The 23,686-nt window shown below is 38.4% G+C and overlaps 1 protein-coding gene across 4 annotated transcripts; it reads left to right on the forward strand.

The window, feature by feature from the left end:
- The first annotated feature begins 47 nt into the window (after positions 1 to 47).
- Positions 48 to 23,666, forward strand: LOC116405090 (protein ENHANCED DOWNY MILDEW 2-like). 4 transcript variants are annotated; one of them, XM_031888749.1, is made up of 9 exons: positions 48 to 306; positions 519 to 958; positions 1,032 to 1,128; positions 8,261 to 8,314; positions 8,385 to 8,569; positions 10,462 to 10,549; positions 10,632 to 10,730; positions 23,213 to 23,460; positions 23,550 to 23,666. In XM_031888749.1, the coding sequence occupies exons 2-9, from the start codon at positions 546 to 548 to the stop codon at positions 23,641 to 23,643; spliced, it is 1,278 nt and encodes a 425-aa protein (XP_031744609.1). In that variant the 5' UTR covers positions 48 to 306; positions 519 to 545; the 3' UTR covers positions 23,644 to 23,666. The 4 variants fall into 4 exon arrangements, with proteins under 4 accessions (XP_031744609.1, XP_031744608.1, XP_031744607.1 ...); XM_031888748.1 differs by having other exon boundaries at positions 525 to 958; XM_031888747.1 differs by having other exon boundaries at positions 49 to 306; positions 522 to 958.
- The last annotated feature ends 20 nt before the right edge of the window (positions 23,667 to 23,686 follow it).

Here is a 23,686-nt window from a genome sequence, read left to right on the forward strand (position 1 = left end):
TTACAAATAAGGGCCATAATTTTAGTCCAAAACGACCCGTAGTATCTCTATTTTAGTCCATAACTTCTTTTCCCCAAAGAATATTGCTCTCTTCTTCGCGGGTTCCGTCGCAACTAATTTTCACCTCCCCAACTTCTGCCTGACTTTCTTCCGTAGGGCTGCTGGTATCCGATTCTTGTTTACAATCTGTTCCCATTCTTCCTTTGCTATCTTCGCTGCTAACATTGTTGAAATTGTTCGGTATTGCCATTTCCCGAGTTTGAATAGCTTCTTGTAGGGATTGGCTCTCAACCGAAGGCCATTCAGGTACCTTCTTCGTCCCTCTCAATTACCCTTTTTGTATTTGCATTTTAGGGAGTACTTCGTATGGATATGTCACTATGATCAATCCTATTCCTGTTTCAAGAACGGGTGTTTGTTCTAGTCTTAAGGGAAAGTGAAGTATTCTCTTTCATTGTAGGTCGGATTTTTAGTCATTTTTTATTTTGTTATTCCACTCATTGAATTTAGTTGTTAAGTAGCAGGACTGGAACTACAATAGAGTAATGGCGTCTTCAGATGATGAGGCTGAGACCTTACCAGTACCACCTGTCTCAAATTATCACTTTGTGGATCACAAGGAAGAACCTATTTCATTCTCTATTTTGCCGATTAAATGGGATGAAGGGGAGAGATTGGAGGGCAGTCAAGAACCTGTTTTCCTCCATGGTACAGTTGATAATGGACTTCAAAAGGTTTATAAACAGGTTACCGCATGGAGATTTAATATTTCTGGTTCAAAGCCAGAGATATCGGTGCTTTCCAAAGAGAATGTGTGGATTACACTTCAGAAGCCTAGAAAGAGCTTTGAGGATACCATTAGAACCATCTTGATCACAGTGCACTGCCTTCATGCTTTGAAGAGGAATCCAGATACATCTAGCAAATCTTTGTGGGATCTATTAGCTAAAACCTTTAGGTAACATGAATTCATTTCATCTTTTACTTTCATGCTTTTGTATTTGTTGTTTTTAAGCCATTCATTTTTGCAGCTTGTATAAAGTGAGGCCTTCCCAGAATGATTTGGTGGATCACATGTCATTAATCGGAGAAGCAGTTAAAAGGGATGATATATTGGCCAAGTCCCAGGTTCTCTTTCATTCTTGTGCAGACAATGAAAAGATTATGTTCATTTGTTTTGTTGAATAAAGTTTTTTATATGGATGTGAAGAAGAAACAAAAGGGCAGGGGGGAGGGAGGAAAGAGTTTGTGATACATTCCTAAGTCTCAAAGCCACGCCCACAGGCAATAGAGTTTCAATTAGTGCAAGATAAATAAAATTTTTGACTCAACCATTCCACAGTTCTAGGTTATGTTGACTTCCATCCTCAAAATATTTTTTATACCCTCTTTTCAGAAATTTCCTACAGGACTTCTGGAACCATATTTATCCCCGTAGGCTTTTCATTTTCTATAAAGATAATTCCCATACAATCTGAGATCCAAGTCCTCAATTTTAGAGGGAGCTGTCCTGATCAGTTGGTGGAATGCAAGGCCCTGATTTTCTGTGGGTAATGATTGTGAAAGTACACACGGTTAATCTCCTTGCGGTCAGCTTGCAAGCACAGAGTGCAGTAGCCAAGTAGGATATATGTTTCATATCATCTCACAAGTGTTGATTTCATGGCATAAAAGAGTACAAAGACTCCAAAAACTCTAATGAAGATTCTGTTACGTTTGGGACTTTAGATGACCTTAAAATCTTGAAAATAGTGGTAGAGGGTACAATGTTTAACTAGTTGAGGTACTTAGAAAAATGTCAACAAAGAAGAGATCTGGTTTTGCACAACTTAGTCGCTGGGCTATTGAATTGAATTAATTCTACAGAATACGAGTCTTTGCCACTTGTTAATTCAAGAGATAGTAACAAGGAAATTTTGCATGTGGAACATGCATTTATTATAATTTGAATAATTTTGGAAAAAGTATAGTTACTGTTCAAATGATAGTTATTTCAGTGGTATACTTTGTCATTTTGTTTGAATTAGAAACACTTTCATAGATGATAATATTGTAGAAGAGGGGGGAGGAAAGCAAGCCCGATGCTGAAGGAGGTTACAAAAAAGTTATCCAACTGGCTGTAACTGTGTAAGGAGAAACAATGTTCTACGAGGGCCACAAAAGTAAGGGGTGTAAGAGATGATTGAAGGATTGCTCTTTGTTGTCAACATTGGATTTCCAATCTTTTAGGCTTATAGTCTGATGTAATTCAAAGCTGGAATTAATCTCTCTTTTTTATTCAAGAATTCTGTTGTATCATTCTCAATAGGAGAATGATAATTTATAGCTGTGAGTGTTGGTTGAGTGTAACTAATCAGTTATTGGCAATAACAGCTGCCAACAGCTTATTAACAGAAGAAACAGCTACTAACAACAACAGTTGAAAACAGGAATAACAGCTACTAACAGACAAAACAGCTACTAACAAAGAGTGGTTAAAACGGAAATAACAGCCAATAGTAAGATAGTTAATGACTGTATGTTTGCACTGTTTATAATTGCATCATTCCATCCTCCCGAGACTGTACTCGACCACGAGTACATTAGTCAGCAAGCTGGAAGTCGTCTGGGGCATGATAGGGTTTCAAGTCTGCAATATTGAATACCGAATGGATGTGCATGTCCGGGGGAAGTTCGACCTTAAAAGCATTATCTCCATATTTTTCTGTAATGCGAAATGGGCCGATCTGTCTATCCTTCAGTTTGTTGTACGTTCCAGTGGGGAATCTGTTTTTTCTTAGGTGTACCATTACTAAGTCCCCTTTGGAGAAAACAGTTTGCCTCCTCTTTTTGTCTGCTGCTTTCTTATAGGAATTAGTGGATTGGACAAGGTGGTCATGAACTTCCTTGTGCAGTTTCTCGATATCCTCTGCCATGGTTTCGGCCTCTTTGTGACTTTCTACAGTAACAGGGAGGGATGCGAGGTCAAATGTCAACCTCGGTCGTCTAGTGTACACGACTTCAAAGGGGCATTTGTCAGTCGATCGGTTCTTCATGTTGTTGAAGGCAAACTCTGCTTGTGCGAGGGACAAATCCCACTGTTTAGGTTTAGAGCCACTGAGGCAGCGTATCAAGTTACCCAGTGTTCTGTTTGTTACCTCAGTCTGTCCGTCGGTCTGAGGGTGAGCTGTTGTGCTATACTTCAGCGTTGTATCAAATTTTCTCCACAGTGTCTTCCAGAAATGGCTTAGGAACTTAACATCCCTATCAGAGACTATGGTCTTAGGTACTCCATGTAATCGGGTGATCTCCTTGAAGAATAGGTTAGCTATGTATACAGCATCATTTGTTCTCTTGCAAGCGATGAAGTGAGCCATTTTGCTGAATCGGTCAACAACCACCATGACTGAATCATGGTTTCTTTGAGTCTTGGGAGTCCGAGTACAAAGTCAATTGAGAGATCTTCCCAGATTGATTGTGGAATCGGCAGCGGGGTATATAACCCTGCATTAGTTCGGGAGCCCTTGGCCCGTTGACAAACGGAACATCTCTTCACAAAGTTATTAGAGTCTTTTCTTAGCTGTGGCCAGTAGTACCGTATGGAGATCGTGTCAAAGGTCTTGTCTTGCCCGAAATGTCCGGCTAATCCGTTGGAATGAGCTTCCTTTATTAAGGCTTCCCGCAGAGAAGTGTGTGGTATGCATAATTGGTCTCCCTTGAAGAGGAATCCTTCTAGGATGTGGTATCCTTCAGCCCTTAGGTGATTGGAGCATTTATGCCAGATGTCTGCGAAGTCAGCATCTCTTTCGTATAGTTCTGGCAGGTGCTCGAAAGCAATTATTTCTGAGGAGAGAAGTGTGAGCAGGGAGCCTTTTCTACTCAGCGCGTCAGCCACCTTGTTCTCTTTTCCAGCCTGGTGTTTGATAACAAAATCGAATCTCTGTAGATAAGATATCCAACGGGCATGCATCCGGCTGATATTCTTTTGAGATTGAAGATATTTCAGGGAGAAATGATCTGTTAAGAGAACAAATTCTTTGGAGAGCAAGTAATGTTCCCACTGCTTGAGAGCTCGAACTAAGGCATATAATTCCTGCTCGTACGTGCTCCATGTTTGTCGTGCGGTGCTCAATTTCTCACTGAGGTATTCAATCGGGTGACCTCGTTGGGATAAGACTGCCCCAATTCCCGTGCCACAGGCGTCTACTGCTACTTCGAAAGGAGAAGAGAAATCTGGCAGCTGCAGAACAGGGCTGGAAGCTAACCTTTTCTTTATTTCTTCGAAGCTCTCTTGTTGGAATGAAGTCCACTTAAAGTTTCCCTTCTTTAAGCAGTCGGTCAGTGGTGCGCAGATGGAGCTGAAGTTCTTTATAAACTTTCTGTAGAAAGAAGCCAGTCCTAGGAAGGCTTGAACTTCTTTGACAGTGGTTGGAGCCAACCACTCTCGTATTGCTTCAACCTTTCTTGGTTCCATGCTTACTTCTCCTTTCTTGATTATAAAACCAAGAAATGTAATTTCAGACTTCAAGAACTCACACTTCTTTTGATTGATGTATAGCTCCTTTTCTGTCAATACTTGAAACAACTTCTTAAGGTGGAGCAAGTGTTCGTCGTTCCCACTGCTGTACACCAATATATCATCGAAATAAACCACAATGAATTTGTTGAGGAAGGGGTGCAGTACCTGATTCATTAGCCTCATGAAGGTACTGGGAGCATTGGATAGGCCGAAGGGCATTACCATCCATTCAAACAGCCTTTCATTCGTCTTGAAGGCAGTCTTCCATTCATCACCGGGTCGGATACGTATTTGATGGTATCCACTCCTTAGGTCAATTTTCGAGAAGATGGTGGCCTTGCCGAGTTGATCCAAGAGGTCTCCAACTCTTGGGATAGGGAATCTGTATTTTACTGTGATTCGGTTAATGGCTCGGCTATCTACACACATTCTCCAACTTCCATCCTTCTTGGGTGTGAGGAGAGCTGGGACAGCACAAGGGCTGAGGCTTGGCTTAATATGCCCTTTCTTGAGTAGATCTTCGATATGTTCATGGAGCGCTGCATACTCTTTAGGGGTCATTCTGTAATGAGCCAGGTTCGGCAGTGATGCTCCGGGGATCAGATCTATATGGTGCTGAATGTCTCGAAGAGGTGGCAGTCCGTCAGGTTCTTTCTTGAGGTGTGGGAACTCCTCGAAAAGTTGTTGTAATTGTGGTTCCAACTCTCCAGCCTGTTCTTCATTGGGGCTGCCTGTCATCACAAGGGCTAAAATATCTTGCTTTCTTTCTTTTAAAAGGGTTTTGCCACTGCACGTTGTGAATAGCTGCCCCCTTGTCTTACTGTTCTCCTCGTTCTTTTTGGTCAAGGGCAGTAGAGTTATCCGTTTACCCATCCAGTGGAATTCGTATGTGTTTTCTCTCCCCTTATGTAAGGTTTGAGTGTCGTGTTGCCACGGTCTGCCTAGGAGGACATGGCATACATCCATGTCGATTACATCGCATACGATCTGATCCTTGTAGCTGTTGCCGATAGAAAGGGGAACCGTACATACCTCGTTAACTGTGGATTCATTCCCTTTCTTGACCCATCCTATCTTGTAGGGGTTTGGATGCCACCTTCAAGTTCAGGTTGGAGACTATCTTCTTGGTTATAAAGTTTTCACTGCTACCTCCATCGATAATAACATCGCATACCTTCCCATTAATGGTGCACCTTGTCTTGAAAAGACTGTGGCGTTGTGGGTTCTTTTCTTCCTTGGGAGCAATGAGTACTCTATGGATAACACAAGAGATCCTATCTCCTTCATCGGCTTCAATTTCTTCCGTTTCCTCCTCTGGTTCTGACTCACCCTCGCCAGGTAAGTTATCTTCTTCATCAGCTAAGGCAATTGTTTTTCTTTGAGGGCAAGAATTTGATAAGTGACCTGGTTGTCCGCATCTGAAGCACTTGCCCAATGATGGGCGAGTGTAATTATTTTGGTTCTTGCTTCTGTTGATCATCTCTGCCTTCTTCTCATATGTTGCAGTCTGAGAGTCGGTTTCTTTTCCTTTTCCATAAGCTGGTGCCATCGGCTGATCATTCGACTTGTTCGCATAGTTTGTCTTCTTGTTTGATGTTGGTTCCCATGTTCTTCGATTCATGGTGTTGGTCTTTAGAGCTATCATCTCTTCTACTGTTTCGGCCAATGAAATTGCTTCAGATAGGAAACGAAGAGGCTGTAATCTTACTTTTTCTTTAATATCAAAACGCAGACCCCCCACAAATCTGGCTATTTGATGCTGCTCGTTCTCACTTAGATTTGTCCTGGCACTTAATCGGTGGAACTCTTCTATGTATTCGGTGACTGTCCTGGTACCTTGACGACAATTCTGATATTGGTTGTATAAAGTCTGCTCATAATTCGGGGGCAGGAATCGTTCTTTTAATAGTTTCTTCATTTTTTCCCAAGAGCGTACGGGTCGTTTGTTGTATCTTTGCCTGTTGGCTTCCAGTTGCTCCCACCATGCTGATGCGCCCCCTTTGAGTTTCAAGGCCACGAGACGTACCTTTTTCTGTTCAGGGGTGTCCATGTAACTGAAAAAGTTCTCAGTACTTTTTAGCCAATCCAAAAAGGATTCGATATCTCTCTTGCCACTATATGAAGGTAAGTCAACCTTCATCTTGAAGTCATGATGAGTTTCTGCCCGCGTGCCGAATCTCCTGCCGTGTTGTCCTCTCTGTGTTTCATCTAAGGCGTCCCAGGGGTTGTTCTGGTCGTCACTGCTCGAAGATTCGTCTTCTTGCTCATTATGGACGTCGGCGTAGAATTGTGGTGGTGGGTTGAGATCAGCCCTTCCTCGATTAGCGTATCGTGGATTGTGGAGGTTTCTGAAATTTCCCCGTCCACGTTGCCTTCGTCTGTTGTTGAACTCCCCATCGTCTGCCATTTCTGCTTCGAGCTGCGGTGGTGCCCGTAACTCGTCCATCCTTCTTGCCAAAAGTTCAAAGTTATCCATTACTCTGTCTATCTTTCGGTGTAAGTCTCCCAAGGAGTCCTCGACGGCCAGCAAGCGAACCGTTGATGTCCTTGGTGAGAGGGCGGCGGTGTCTTCCGCCTCTTCTTGCACACGGTTGTCCCCCGTGGCTGGGTTGTTTCCTCTTCGGCCAGCCATCCGTCCAAGAATCGGGGCTGCTCTGATACCACTTTGATGTAATTCAAAGCTGGAATTAATCTCTCTTTTTTATTCAAGAATTCTGTTGTATCATTCTCAATAGGAGAATGATAATTTATAGCTGTGAGTGTTGGTTGAGTGTAACTAATCAGTTGTTGTAACTGATTAGTTTGGCAATAACAGCTGCCAACAGCTTATTAACAGAAGAAACAGCTACTAACAACAACAGTTGAAAACAGGAATAACAGCTACTAACAGACAAAACAGCTACTAACAAAGAGTGGTTAAAACGGAAATAACAGCCAATAGTAAGATAGTTAATGACTGTATGTTTGCACTGTTTATAATTGCATCATAGTCAAAGGATAGGGAAGATTATCTACGGATGTGCTTCATTTTGCAATTTGTATGGAGTTATGTTTGGAAAGAAATATTTAAGCTTATAATGGGCAGGAGATAGATGAATAAAACCTTTAAGTAGGAATTCTTTTAAATTTTGGGTATCTTCAATTAACATTGTGCTAAAGAACCAGATTTTGCTAAATAGATGACCTATTTGAATACTCCATTTGGAGGGTTTGGCTTTTGGATCCCCAACCTTCCCCCACATCACTGCTGCTTATATGTTGTAAATGCCTTCGTTAATGGGTCCTTTCTATTGTATCCTTTGTCGAAAGGTGGAGGAAAACATGGACCACATTCTCCGAGGGTGTCAGTTTGTGAGATCAGCGTGGAATTGTTTTTCTTTTAGGAGTTTGATATTGCGATTGCTCGCCAGAGGGATATTTGTTCAATGATTGGGGAGTTCCTCCCCCATTTGTCTTTTAAAGTGAGGCTGTTTTTTTGTGATTCGTAGGGTGTGTGTTTGGTTGTGGGAGAGGTACAGTAGAGTGTTTCGAGGTGCGAATGGAGACCCTTGTGCGGTTTGGTCCTTGGTGAGGTTCTGTGTTTCTCTTTGGGCTTTGGTTTCAAAGACCTTTTGACAATAGAGTGTTCTCAATGAAAACTTTTCAATATAATAAAGCAGTCTACAGTGGCATGAGTCAATTTTTCTTGAGCCATATTTTAATAGAATTCTTTTGTACTGAATTAGATGATCTTCTTACCTTGATGGTTTGTAATCTGAACAGTTCTTACTTGCATTCCTTGAAGAGAAGCCTGTTAAGAGAATGTCATGTCATGAGGTAATTCATTTTTGCTGTCAAGTGCATGCCTACAAGGACTCTCCTGTTTTCTCATTTTCAGCTTGGACAGTTGTTCTTTCAGGATGCTCAACGTAATATGCAGCCAAGTTTTATAGTTGATGATTCAGATGATGAAGACATGGTTGATGATGCTGTTGAAGAGGAAAGTGATGATGATGCTGTTGAAGAGGAAAGTGATGATGATGTCTTTGATTCTGTCTGTGCATTTTGTGATAATGGTGGCAACATTATATGGTATTTGTTTTCTGTTCCTTGTTATCAGATGAACATTTTGGGTAATGCTTTAAAATGCTGGAGGTGGCCTTGAGGCTTTTCCTCTTGGAGAGGCCGAGGAGTAAGCCTCAAAAAGTGAATAAAAACATCTTGAAAATCCTAAATTGGTATAAATAGCCAAGTAGTGCTAAACATGATTGTCATGTAAAAGTGCTAAGAGAAAATTCACCCCTGCAATTTTCACTTGATCAAAAAATTCTAAAGGATATCTTTATCATTACTACAACTACTAATATGTAATAGGATTGATTTATAGTATAAATTTTGCCTTCAGTGTTTTTAAAGTCACAACAACAAAAGTAATCCTAATTCATATTGACACAACTTAAACCTTGATATTTTTGAAGAAGCTAGGCAAATGACTATTTTTTTTATCACTAGATGAGGCACATAGATTTTAAGCCTTGATGCATTTTTACAAAGCTGTTAGCTTCTTCTATGAGAGGTGTAAGCCTCTTATGGTTGTCGTAAATCTCAAGGCTAAAACTTAGAATTTTGCCTCAGGATGAGCCTCAAGGTGTGAGCCTCAATAGCTTTTTGGAACATCGATTCTAGGTTCATATTTTGAAATACTTGTAAACAACATTGGGCGTGGTTATTGGGACCTGCGAAAAAAGTTAAAAGGTGCTATGACGAATATGTTCAAACCCTCATGTATGCTGCCTACCATATCTAATCCTACAAAATTTTGACAAAAGAAGGTTGTGAGCCCATATGGTTTCCTTGTGAAATAAGTTGAGGAGCACGTAGGTTAGCTTGGACACTCATAAATATAAAAAAGGGTAATCGTAATGGATGACCATTTGAGGAATAATAATTAAGGATATAGCAACATTTTAAAAAAATTGCAAATATAGCAAAACTATCGCTGATAGACTTGTATCATTGATAGACTCGTATGATTTATCGGTGATAGACCAATTTTTATAACATGGTCTATCAGTGATAGATTCTATCATTGATAGAATTTGACACATTTTGCTATATTTGCAATTTTTTAAAAATGTTGCTATATACTTAACTATTTTGAATTTAATTGCTAAATTTGCAACTATCCCTATAAAAAAACAAAACTTTTGAAATATATGTTTTGTGAATTTTTGAGGTGGTTAAAAACATAGAATCATCATCTTTCAAATTCACACAGTTATTCCAGTAGTCATGGAAGTTCTCTTCTCTCTCATTTAGATGGCATCCTGTTAGAGAAAAGGCCAAGAAAATACATGGTGGTACATAGTTTTGGAGCATCATCTTGGAGTGTTCTTTCTAAATTTTTTGTACCTATTCTCTCTCTATAGTTTTCAGTATCTTCTTTGGTTTTAGGGTTTCCTTTTTGTATATTTCATTATTTTTGATGAAATGTTGAAGTATTCATTTTCTGTAGTGCATTCCTTTCTGTTTTGTTTAAAGTGATCCATTGATATTTGATAATTCATTTTATGGATCTTGTGTCCGATTTTAACTAAATGATAAGGTTTTTTTTTCTTATGGAGAGAGTAATATTTCATATCTCAACTGCCAATACCTGTTCTCCTGTTATTTTTTAATATACCTTCTGCCTTTTTTTCACAATACACATATTGTTTTTTTCCCCTACTTTAAATTATCGAGGTTGGTTACTGGCTTTGCAAAATTGTTTGTTTCTTAAAATCATAGTTCGATGGAATTTCCTTCCCTTTTAGCCTTCTTCTCAAAATGACATAGAAATGACAGCTCGACCAGGAAATCACACACAAAAGTGTTTCTAGTTCAAAATAATATGATCTAATGAATAATTACAGAAGTCACTGGAAATTTTCTTCCAAGTAGAAGCATCAAGCTAAGCCTAATAAGCTATTTTGATTTTCTTATAGCTGTGATGGGAGGTGCATGAGGTCCTTTCATGCAACTGAAGAGGATGGTGATTGTTTCTCGCTCGGTCTCTCTAAAGAAGAAGTAGATGTATGATAATATTCATGTATGTTTTCTATGCTTGCAAACTCCCTTTGTTAATTTTCTTCAATATCTATGGGCTTGCTGGCAGGCAATTGAAACCTTTATTTGCAAGAATTGCGAGTACAAACAGCACCAGTGCTATGCTTGCGGGAATTTAGGTTCATCTGATCAGTCTTCTGGTGCTGAGGTATGGGATTAATAATGTTTACTGGATGTTTTTGATTTTTTTTACTTTCAATATACACTGTTTTTGCGGGTATGTTTTTCTTAGAGAGAAACACGAATGAGAGAGAGGAAGGTGTCTTTGCGGGAATAAAATGGGTCATAAATCCAATTTGAACAAGATATCAAAGGGAAAATTACACTTTTGATCCTTGAGGTTTGTTTTGAATTGTTGTCTAAGTTTGAAAATTGAACAATCGAGTCTCCTACATTTGAAAAATGCTTGATTTTGCTCCCTTTATTAACAGGATCTACATGTGGTAATTACTATGAATAAAAATATTATTAATTAATATAAATAAGTTGAATAAAATACTAATTTTAATTTTATTGAATTCTCTCTCTCCTCTCCTCCTTCAACCCCTCTCCATCATTGTTGTGCCGCTCACCGTTGTTGCTATTAAAGGAAAAGCCCACCAGCTCCCTTTTTCTTCCTCTTCCAACAAAAAATGTAGGAAATATGAACACAAATACAAATATAGGATAATTCAATAGGATACAAATGATATGCCAATTTTTGAAAAACTAGGATATGGATACGTTGAAGATACATTATTTTAATTAAGAGAATATCAAATATATGCAGATTTAACATAAAGATGCTAAATGTAATGCACTAATAGACATGAAGTGTCAAGTTCAGTGTTTTTAAAGGCTCAAGGCGCACTAAGGCGCATTGGTCCTCTGGAGCCTAGGCACAAGGCGCAAAAAAAGGCGTGAGCTTTTTTTGATAAGACGCACTATATATAAAAAGAAAAGAAAATATATATATACACACTCGTAGCAGAGCAACAATGTATAAAATATAAGTACCCCAATATAAGTAGCCTAAACAACAAAACACAACAGAAAACTACCCAGTATTCAACAAGTCAACAATCAAAATAAAAGTTCATCCCTAAAGATCAAACTCATCATCACTAAATTGATCCTCGTCTTCATTCACTCCTTCGTTAGACTTATTGCCATCAGTATCTTCTTCTTCCAAATCGAAGTCATCTAAATTTACTTGTTTGCGTTGCGTGGTAGACGAGGATGAACATGAAACATTAGTCTTTGCTCTAGAGGTACTAGCTCTAGAATAGAATGATGGTTCTTTTGCTCCGACAGCTCTAGAAACATCACCCCACGTTAAAGAATCATCGTCAAATACCAACTCATCATCCTCCTCAGAATCGTCATCCAATCTTCCAATCAACCATTCGTTACTATCATCAATGTCTTTTAAGGACATGGGATCGACAATATCTTGTAGGTTGTATCGACGTTTTAATGCTGTGTTGTATTTGATGAACACTAGATCATTCAAACGACTTTGAGCAAGCCTATTTCGTTTCTTGCTATGAAGCTGAAAAATTAGAAAGTTTCATTATCAGTGAATCAACAAATTTTGATTCTCATTCTCAATGTACTTAAGGAGAGAAAAGGTAACTTGTTCAAACACACTCCAATTACGCTCGCATCCAGAAGCGCTACAAGTAAGACCTAAAATTCTCACATCAAACTTTTGCAAGCTTGGAGTTGATTGTCCAAAATTATCCCACCATTCCACTATAGGCACAAACAAAAAAATATATATTAATAGAAGAACTTGTTGCTAGTATCGTTGAGTAATCGTTTAGTTGAAATTTACCTGGAGATATTTTGTCCCTTTGTCTGATTGCTAAAGGTTGTCCGAATAATGCTTCAGCTCTCTTATACTTGCTTAGTTCTGCAAGTATTTTGTCTTGTACTTCCAATGAAGCAACCATTTTTGTTATGCATGAGTAGAGTCCATTAACTATTTCATCATCCTTCTGGATATTAGGATTCAGATAATAGAATGACAGGTTTAAATAATACCCCGCTGCATGCAGGGGACGATGCAACTGAAGCTCCCATCTTTTATCAATTATGGTGAAAATGTCCTTGTATTTTTCTTCATTATTATTAAAGGATTTAGCAATAGCTTCCTTAGCTCTATCCATGGCCTCATAAATATATCCTAGGTGGCTTCTTCTCGCCATCAACCAATCTAAGAACTCGGACTGGGCCAGATACTTTAAGAGTGAAAACAATTGTAGTCCAAAAACTAGCCAACAAAATAGTCTGAACTACTCGTTTCGCTTGTTGCTCCTTACTCCATTTGCTATTCTTCCATTCATCTGAAGTAAACATCTTCCTCAGATTATTCTTTTGACGATGTATACTCGATAATGTAATGCAGGCAGTAGCAAAACGAGTCTTAGCTAGTCTAACTAAGTCCTTTTGGTTAGTAAAACATCGCATCATGTTTAACAATCCAGGATGAACATATATGAAATTGCTAATCTCCATGCCTCTTTTCAATGCTTTTCGAATATTCGAGATCTTGTATACATCCTCCAACATCAAATCTAAGCAATGAGCGGTACACGGAGACCATATTAACTGTGGTCGCTTTGCTTCTAACAATCTCCCTATTAACAAAGAAAATAAGTACACATTTAACGTAGAACTCAACTAAATCTAACAAATTAAAGTTATAACTTGTAAGTAGTCTACATTCTTACCTGCCATCACATTTGCTGAGGCACTATCGGTAACTACTTGTCCAACATTCGCTTCTCCAATTCGGTCTACAAAATTATCAAATAACTCGAACATCTTCTTTCCATCTTTCACATAAGATGAAGCATCGATGGACTCAATAAACATGGTGCCTTTAGGACTGTTAACTAAAAAGTTAATTAATGTCCTATTTCTTCTATCGGTCCATCCATCAGCCATAACAGTGCATCCAACCTTGGCCCACTCTGCCATATGGTTACTCATCAACTCATTTGTTGCTTCTAATTCCTTTTTCAAACATGGAACTCTTAACTCATGATAAGATGGTGGTTTCAATCTAGGACCGAATTGCCCAATTGACTCAATCATAGGGGCAAAACTATCATATGTGCAGGCATTCAGAGGCACTCCTGCATCATAAAACCATCGAGCAATTCTTTGGATGGTGTGCTCTCTCATTTCCTTCTTGTATGCCCCATTCAATGAAGTTTGTTTTCCTTTGTCCTTTCTATTTTGAACCACAGTTTCTGGGTTAGGAGTAAAAAATGCATCCATTGGACCCTTTTGCCTTGGCTTCTTCAAGCTCGGGCCCCTTGGTGTTGTTATGTTGTTTACACTAACACTCCCTTCATCTTCATCCTCGATACCGTAATCTTCTACATCAATGTCCACAATCAGATTTCTTTGTTCTTTAATCTCTTTTTTTTTGGACATGTACTCTTTAATTTCTTCCTTCACGTGATCCGAACATTTTGTACAGGCGGTGACATTTCTGTAACCACCAGCGAGGTTGTTTCATTCTATATACCCCTCCTTTTGTTACTTTCGAACAAAATCCACAGACAAACGTATTTTTATCTTGGTCATTTTGCAATTGACCATATTTCCATGCCGGATTTTTTCTTGAACTTTTATCAGCCATCTATGATCTAAGTTATAAAAAAAAAAAAAAACAGAAGCTATTTAAAACAGAAGCTGTTATAAAAAGATAAAAAAACAGAAGCTATCTATGGATGGGATGAAGCTGTTATAAATGGAGGATTGGAGGGGAGTGTGTTGTGAGAGGGATGGGATGAAGGTTGAGTTTGATGGGTTATTGAAGGAAGTTGTGGTCGAGAAGTATAAGAAGAAGAAGATGTCCAAAACTTGCACACAATAAATAAGTCAAGAGACAAAACCAATAGTCACTCAATGGGTATACCACGCTATGAAAACACAAAACGACATATGTAGTTCGTAGCCGTCAAATCAGCAAATTGATAGCTAACTTAGACCAAAACATACTAGAACCAAATGAATCTGTGACACAACAAAGTGTCACAGTAGAGTATGAAATTTAATGCAAGATGTCAAATCAACAAAGGAGAGATACTCAGAATTCGACATCTAAAAAAATAGCCCACTATGCTTAGCATGAAATATAGACTTTTGGTCAAAACTTGATTGTAGTTATCTCAATCCTCTGCTATATTTCATCTCATTCCTCTCGAGTTTCATTGGAATTGTAGGTGGAAACTTAGTTCTCGAAAATGAAAGAGAGGATCCACCTTCCATTCTCTTAGCAACCAAATTAGAGGAAATGACAATAGAGCCAAAAGATGCAATAGATAGAAAACATTTCAAGTTCGTTCATCCATATTTGTTCTTTTCACCATTCTGAGCAATCAATATGTTAAATGAAAGTAAAAGGATAAAAACTAATAATCCTTTGAAAAGCATGTACGAAATGGAAGAAGTTGTTGAGTGAAAAAAAGGAATGTGAGATTTTGAATGTGAATCTGACGAAAGACAATGAATTGATTAAGAAGTTGTTGGAGGAATCAGGCAGGGTAATTGAAGATTTAGAGAGGAAAGTGGATGTGAAAATGAAGGAGAAAGGTGAGATTGAAAAGGAAAAAAATGGGCTGGAAATGGAGGTTGAGATTTGAGAAGTTAGAGAAGGAAGTTGCTCAATTAAAACAGAGTACATTCTGTTTCAAACAGGAAAAGGAAGAGAACGGGAAGAGAATTTCTGAGCTTCAAATGAGAATTGAATAAGCTGTGGTGAAAGAAAGTGGGATGCTGATGGAGTTTGATGTTCTTGTCAAAGAGTTACAGAAGAAGGAGAAAGCAATGCAGATGTTAACTGAACAAAGAGATTCACTTGATGTGAATTTAAATCTAATCCAAGAGGAGGCAAAAAGTTTACAACGTACGATTGAGATACTCACCCGCGATAAAGCTGAAATGGAGGAGGTGAAAACTGAAGCAGAATATTATTGTCTTCTCTTTTCCTCTGTTTTTGCACCAAAAAACAGAGTAATGGCAGCCGCAGCACCAAATAGATTTGTTGACGTTTTGTGTGAAGAAGAAGGGTGGAAAAGGAAGCAAAAAGTTTTGAAGTAGAAGCAGAACGGAAGAACCGAAAAAGTAGATGAAGAGTCGTGTTGAAGAAAATTCATGCGCGGGAGGAGAAGGGTGAAGGGTTGTTTCTTCACTTTCACGTAATAGGTTTAAAAAATTTAGATAATAATAGTTTTTTATAATTAAAGCCCAGCCCATAAGTTATAAAAATAGCCCACTCCTAATTCGACTTGCGCCTTTGAGGCGCGCGCCTAATCTGGGCTTTTTAGAATTCTCCGCACTTCCTCACAAATAAGCTCCAAGTGGGCGCCTTGAGCCTAGGCGCACCTAGGCGCGCGGCTTAGTGCGCTTTTTAAAACACTGGTCTAGTTGATGACAATACTACAAAATACTTTACCAGAAGTACTATCAAAGGTATTGAAATACAATTTCTCTTAAAAAATATTGAAATACAATTGCAATGGAATAGAATAGAAAAGGTTGGCGCACCAGAGTTAGAATGACAGAGGAGAAGAAGATTAGAGAGAGAAGTACGAGGATAAATGAAAAACTTCTTCATTGAATTGTTAAAGATATTTAAGTGGGTTATTTTGTGTGACTTAGGCGGGATGGATGAAGATTAGATGATTCTAGTTTGGTCTTTTTAAATATTTTTCCTTTTAGTTTTGGGTGGGGGCAATGGGCTTTTTAAATATGCTACCTAGTTTGGATTGGGAAAGATTAGATGCCTTCTTTTTAGAAGGTCCAACGTGTCCACTTCAGAAGTGCATTTGATATTTGTTTTTTATTAAAAGCAAATATGTCAAATCACTTATCCGATATGTATATGGGAAGTATTTAGGAGTATTGATATTTGATACGTATTTGATACGATTTTTTGCTTCACATGGAGTATTCATGCTTCATAAGCAAAAAAAACCCACACCCCACTCCCCACTCCTTTCTTCTTTGAGAAAAAAAGCCCTCGCCTTGCCTTCATCAGTGAGAGGGCATCGAACTTGTACACCATTATGTACCCTTTGAAACCACCAGCACCAGCACCAGCACCCTTTTTTGACAAGAAACAAGCTTTTTCATTAAAATAATGATATGAGACTATGCTCAAAGTACAATGGAAACAACAAGCATAAAGCTGTGGATCAGGAGGTGCACCCGGGCATCTCAACTAGGTTGACACCCCATTAGTACCATCAACACCTTGAAAAGAAACTTGCAAATAACTTAATAACTTAAAAATTACAATCATTGCCAAGATTTTTTTTTTTTGAAACGAAAATAAGCCTCTTTATGAAGGATAATGAGACTAAAGCTCAAAGTACAAGAGTATTATACCAAAACCAAAAGAACTAAGGGAAAAAACAAGCTAAAACATAAACAAAGACTATAATCGGGCAACATAAATATGATGGAAACTTAAATACGAGTCCGAATCAGAAAATAAACGAGCTAATCAAAGCCACACAATACAGTACATCAGTAGAAAGCTAAGTAAAAAGCAATACTTAAACACTCTCTCAAAATTAGCCCACTCCACTCGTATAAAAAGTACTGCACATCCAAATCTTCAAGATGATAGGAGAAAATGAAAGCCAAGAAGATGCAAACAGCTGCCTCAAAGCTAACTTGCCAACACAATCCAAAGTCCAGAGGATCTGGAAGTAGTCTTCTTCCAATCCACATAAACTTGCCAGCACTGCCTTCAACTCATTACTCCAGTTATCAAAGAGAAGTCAGCTTTAGCAATGTCAGTTTTCTGAAAAAACCTTCAACCCACCTTGTAAGAAAGTCCCTGAAAATCTTTAAAGCTTCCAACTAAAATCTGGCCGACATCTTTTGAGCTCTATATGCTTTCTATGACTTCTTTAACGAAGCTGTCCATTCTAGAATCTTGAATTAGTAGTATGTCTGGACTAATTTCTTTTGAAAACTTCTAAGAATCAGCCACCATGTTTTTGTCCAAATCATCATGCAATTCAATAGCTAATCTTCAATTTTCAACCCTGAGGATATCCACCGAATGACCTGTTTTCCTTTGGATTAGGCTAAAGAGATTTCACAGGTATCCACTATGGAATGCAATTTTTAGGTATGTATTTTTCTTTTACAGTGGAGTAAAGGAAAGCTTTTCTTAATGGAAAGTAATTGAACCTCTTCAGATTGGAATAAAATACTTAAAGCCTTGTTCATATCAACTGGCATTTTATTGTAATTTCTATCTCCTCATTGTCCTCTTTCCTGTTCTTCACTGCTTACACTTGCCAATGACTCTTCATCAAAGTCTTTCGTACCTTTATGAGAAGTCTGAAAATTGCTATGTAATCCTCGCACAGAAGGAGGATTGAAAGACTCTTGGGAATTACATCCGAAATGGGAACCAGGTTTATTCAAAAAAGGTAAAGAAGCTGACCTGTTTTGATTTAGGCCAGGGACTTGGATCTTGACACAACAGCCTCAAGCAAGTCAGGGTTTGTGATTTTTGTCCAAGAATTGCTAAAAGAAGTCCTTTTCTTGGTCAAGTGTTTTCGGAAAGGCTTAACCAAATAAGAACTTCCTTGAGACATTTTAGGAATCTTGCACTTCTTGTTTCTCTTCATTCGTTGATGCAAGCAAATGTTAGCCGGAAATTTCTGAGGTATTTCGAACTCACTCGTATTGTGAGATGGAGACTGAAGAAGATCATTATTCGAGTTATCCTTGGACAATTGGAATGCTATATTCACTGTACTGTTTGATTGGTTGGAAAAAGGCAAGGAAGAGTTGGATTCCAAGGCAGAGGAAGATATGAGAACACGGCTGGAAGGTGGAAGGGTTCTTGAGTGATTAGTTAATGCTGCTGAGCTGTCTTTTGGGAGGAATAACGGAGGAACTACAACAGGCTCTCTTTTAAATTTCTTTTTCGTGCCCTTACGGATGGAAGCAGAACAATTACTTTGCAGAGAATCATTTCCATTCACATTCTCTTTCCTTGTTAAAGCTTTTTTCGTGTTCATACTAGGCTGGAAAGTAGCCCCATTTGAGCTTTCCACCATTTGAGGTTAGACCAAAGCCCAATGAATTAAATGCATAGATATCTTCTGCTGAATTCTCTCTCTTCCTTGGATACAGCCTATTAATTTCTAACGGACATATTTCATTTCCAATCAGATTGTCGGCCTCCGGCGCCGGTGAGGAAACATGAATTTGATTCAAAGCTTCTAATGGATTTCTTGAAAAGGAGGGAGCTGTTTTAGTGGATTTAAACACATCAAGTTCTTGAGGGAAGAACAAAACATTAACATCTTCATCTTCCAAAGCTTGCCTAACCCTTAGTTAATCAATAGGGTTTTTGAAAATCCTTAACAATAAGACTTCCCTTGATAATACATGGGGGATCCATAGGCTCAATATCATCAAAATTCAAGAAAAAATTACTTCTATTAAAGTCTGTAATTTCAGTGGTAGTAGGTATAATACCACATAAATTCGGTTTAACTTGAATTCTTGCTTCGTTGCAATTGGTTAGATTAAGCGTTTCTGTGGCAATGCTTTCTAAACCCTCAAAATTCTCTCTGGTGGCTTCGAAGGTTTTTCTACACTAGTAGTCCAGAGGAAGGTTTCCAATTCTTAACCATCTGCTGCAGCCTTTCATTACCAACGGCTGGCTGTTTTTTAATCTATCCCATTTTTCGAACTTTAGGTGAAATGGCCCCATCTCCTGCCATCTCTCAGGTTCATTGATGAAATCTTCAACCAGGCCTTGATCCAAACTAATAAGAGCATTTTCATCCAATAGTGGGTTGATGATAATTCTTGTTTGGAAAAAGATTTCCAGCAGTTTTCGAATTTCTCTCCAATAATCAACGCAAAGAGTATTGTAACTATCCACAACTATTCTGATGTAGCCTAAGTAATCTCAAGGAGAAATCCTCCAAGAACCAAGATTGAGAATCTTTTATTAGAATGAATAATGTGCTTCATACAAGAGGAGAAGACTTCTATTACAAATGGGGCTAAAAAGGGAATTAATCTAGAATATTACCTAATTACCCAATTAACTCTTAGTCTTCTTACATCATTTTCAAACTTTGTTTGAATAACTTCCGAGTTATTTGTCACCCCCTGACTCTGTTTTGCTCTCTTCAAAATAGAGGAAACTTGAGAGCTTTCTCCTTCATCTTTGGTCACAGCCTGATAATCAACTTTAATGGCACTCTCTTTTTTTTCTTTTCATCATGGGTTAAGTTACCATCCGATTTAACTTTATCTGTGAAGCTTGTACTCTTAGCCTGGGCTGGATTAAAAGATGTGGCAATTTTATGTGAATACCAACTTATATACTCTGGTTTTGAAAAGGAAATTCTCCAGCATTTTGTGAAATGCCACCCACCCCTGTTTGTCTTCTCCCTAACACACTCGAATGAAGGAGTGTCCACCTGAAAATGGCCATAGGTCACACAACATAACACCCAACCCTTTTTTGCCTTGAACTTTGACAACTTCAACCTTCCTTGGTTTAACTCCCCCATTTCTGGAAGAAACAATCTGCTGGGCCTCTTAATAACACTGATAATGCTTTCAGGCACCAGCTCACATCTTTGACAAGGAAGCTATCGTCTTCTGACCAAATGCGATAATACGATTGAAGAACTTCGTAACTTACCACTTCCATTGCAGTCTCACTTCTAAGCTTCCCTGTGCAATTAAAACGAAACTCAACCACCAGACCTTTAGTGATTGGTCTGTGGGTAGACTTCACCAGGAGGCTAACGTTGTTAGACTGAAAAGTAGTCGTTGTGAGGCTACTGGAAAAAGAGAGAACCGAAAAGGGAGCAGGAGGGAGGGGGAGGAGGGATAACAAAGAGAACTTACCTTTTAGCAACTTCCAGATTTTCTGTTTCATTTGAACATTTGTTGTTTCTTCTCACTACATCAATAGAAAAGTTCTTGATCTTTGTTCCATCGCCAAGAATATTCAAAAATAGCAAAACAAGACTATGAAGTGTAGTAGAGGAAGAGAGCCATCTTATCCACGGTTGCCATCAACAATTACATGGAGATGAGAGCACTCCAGTTTAAACTAATATCTTGACTTGAATAATCAGCAGAAGCCTTGGCCCCCATTATTCTACACTCTACATCAATTCCCCTGAATATGTTTTTGCTACCAACTCAAAAGTGATAGAGTCTAAAGAATCACTTCAGATGGTGGTTTGCCAACCCATGAGGCTTTTCTTTGAGTTCGAAGAAATGGCACGAGCTCGATCCTCATGAAATTGATGTCAACTGAGTTGATTTAATTGGAAATGATGTTAGGGTTGAAAGAGAGCTTGATTGCATCAATTGAATCAGGAGGGAGAAGGGGAAAGTGGTGATGTAAGAAGAATGTGGTTAGCTGGGTCATAGTCTTAGGTTAATTCCATTTTTTACCACCACTTGTATTAAAACTCTATAAGTGGAAGTCTTCCCCTCATGTATGGACAAATACTGAATTATCTTTTGTTCGAAAATTCTCGTAGATTTTCTAGAAAGATCTCCTTGCTTTTGTTCAATTCATTCATTGTGTGGTGGGGAAGGGGAGAGATACTTCCTTTTGGGAAGACCATTGGATGGGGGAGAGATACTTACTTTTGGGAAGACCATTGGATGGGGGAGAGACCTCTCTGTTTCTTATTCCCTCTTTCGTATCATTTTCTTGATCACAAACACTGTTTTGTTGCTGATATTCTCGTGTGGTCTAGGAGCTCGTATTCCCTCTCTTTTGGGTTCTGTTGTGCTTTTTCCTATAGGGAAACAATAGAGGTACTTGAGGGCCACTCGTTTAGACGTGGGTGAAGTGGTTCTCCCCTAGGTCTATCTGTTTTCTTGTGCTGTGGAGGATTGAGATTCCTAGGAAAGTTAAGTTCTTTAGTTGGCAAGTTTTACACGACCGTAAAAAGAAAAAAAACAGGATGGATAGGCTTAAGAGGAAGATGCTCTCGCTTGTAGGTCCTTTCTTGTTGCATTCTTTGTAGAAAAGGGAGGGAGATCTGGACCACATTCTGGGCATTGTGAGTTTTCCAGCTTGGTTTGGAACTCTTTGTTTTAGACATTTGGCGTTAGGGGGGACTTGACATAGAGATGTGTGTGCGTTGCTTGAGGAGTTCCTTCTCAACCCTGACCAGTGAGAAGGGCACTTCCTTTGGGTCATGGGGGTGTGTTCTATTTTATGGGTGGTGTGGGTGAGCAGAACAATGGGGTTTTTAGGGGTGGGGAGAGGGTCCCCAGTGAGATTTGGTCCCTTGTACGTTATCATGTTTCTTTGTGGGCCTTGAATTCGAAGGAATTTTGTAATTATTCTATAGGTGTTATTTTGCATAGTTGGGTCCCTTTTTCTAGAGGGTTCCCTTCCTTTTAGTGGGCTGGCTTTTGGTTAGCCTCCTATTCTCTCTTTTTTTTTCCTCATTGAAATTGGTTTTATCATCATATAAACAAAAAATACTCACCCTCAAAGTCAAGTTTATTTATTTATTTTGAAACGGAGACAAATCTTTTTTATTAATATGCACTCAAAGTACAAGAGAGTTATACAAAGAGAGTAATACAAAGTCAAGTTTATTTGTACTCTGCTTATATTTGGAAAGTTGTTAAAGATTCAATGAAACTCCTCTAAAAATAACTCATTGTAGGTATAAAATCGATTGACCATACACTTCACTACTAAAATGGCTATCCTTCACGTATTGTATGAATATTTACTATATGAATCCTGCGCAATATAGACATTGGCTCCTTTTTTTTTGTTTTATTAATTTGTTTTTGTTTATTATAATCATAATGAACTTAGGTGAACCCTAATACTTTCCATCTTTACATTTACACTAGAGTTTTTTCACAATCTTTTGGTTCATAATTTTGTCGACCCTTTGATTGGGTTTGAGTTGTTTGACTTTTTTTGCTAGTTTCTTGTTTGTAGGTTTGGAATCTTTGTAGTTTTAATGTAATTTATTTATTAGCATTGTGTTAGATACCTACATTTGTATACATGGGTTTATATTGTATAAGGGTAATTAGATTAGTATAGGGTTAGGGGTATAAGGGTAATTAGATACTTAGGAAGTTACTAGTAGTTATTGTGTAAGTGTGGTTACTAGTAGCTATTATGTGTGGTTACTAGGGTGGTTACATCTTGTTATAAATGGAGGGAGGGTAAGTGAGAGAGAGAGGTTATTATGTGGAGTGATTTAGGGCTTGGGTGAGAGTACTCAAGAGGGAGGTTCCAAGTGCCTTATACTTGGGTTTATCTTGTATTTTCTTATAGTTCATTATAATAAATTAATATCTTGTTCTTGTTAGCAACTTTCTAACACATTGTTAATTTTGCCAATAGCTCATATCTCCCTTTGTAATTAGATCTTTTAATGAGTATTAATAATTGCTAGGCTCTTCTTTATTAGTTTTGTGGGTGGGGGTTTCCTCAACCCTTTCCTCTTAGATGGTCCTTCTTGGCTTTTTTTGTTGAATATACATATGCTTTTCTTATTAGAAAAAGAGATTTACTTATGATTTTAGACATCAGTCTCTGATTATTACCTAATATGAGTTACTATTGCTCTTTAGGTCTTCCAATGCGTAAATGCAACTTGTGGTTATTTTTATCATCCTAAATGTATTTCAAGATTGCTTCATCCGGAGAATAAAGTTGCCGCTGGAGACCTTGAGAAGAAGATTGCATCTGGAGAATCTTTCTCATGCCCTGTGCATAAGTGCTCTGTTTGTGCGCTCGGCGAAAATAAGAAAATATGGGAACTACAGTTTGCTGTTTGTCGACGGTGTCCAAAATCATACCACAGGAAATGCTTACCAAGGTATCCTTTGAATTTCTATATAGTGAATCAGAGTGTAATTTTTTAAGTTCTGGTGCTTAATTGGTTAAAGAATGCATTGTTTTTGTTAGGAAAATCACTTTTGAAGGTTCTGAGGATGGTGAAACCCCGACCAGGGCATGGGAAAAGCTATTACCTAATCGCATTTTGATATATTGCTTGTAAGATTGCTGTGTCAGCTGTTACTACTATTTCCTTTAATCAGTAT

This window comes from Cucumis sativus, chromosome 7 (assembly GCF_000004075.3).
Source record: "Cucumis sativus cultivar 9930 chromosome 7, Cucumber_9930_V3, whole genome shotgun sequence".
In the NCBI taxonomy this organism is placed as follows: Eukaryota; Viridiplantae; Streptophyta; class Magnoliopsida; order Cucurbitales; family Cucurbitaceae; genus Cucumis; species Cucumis sativus.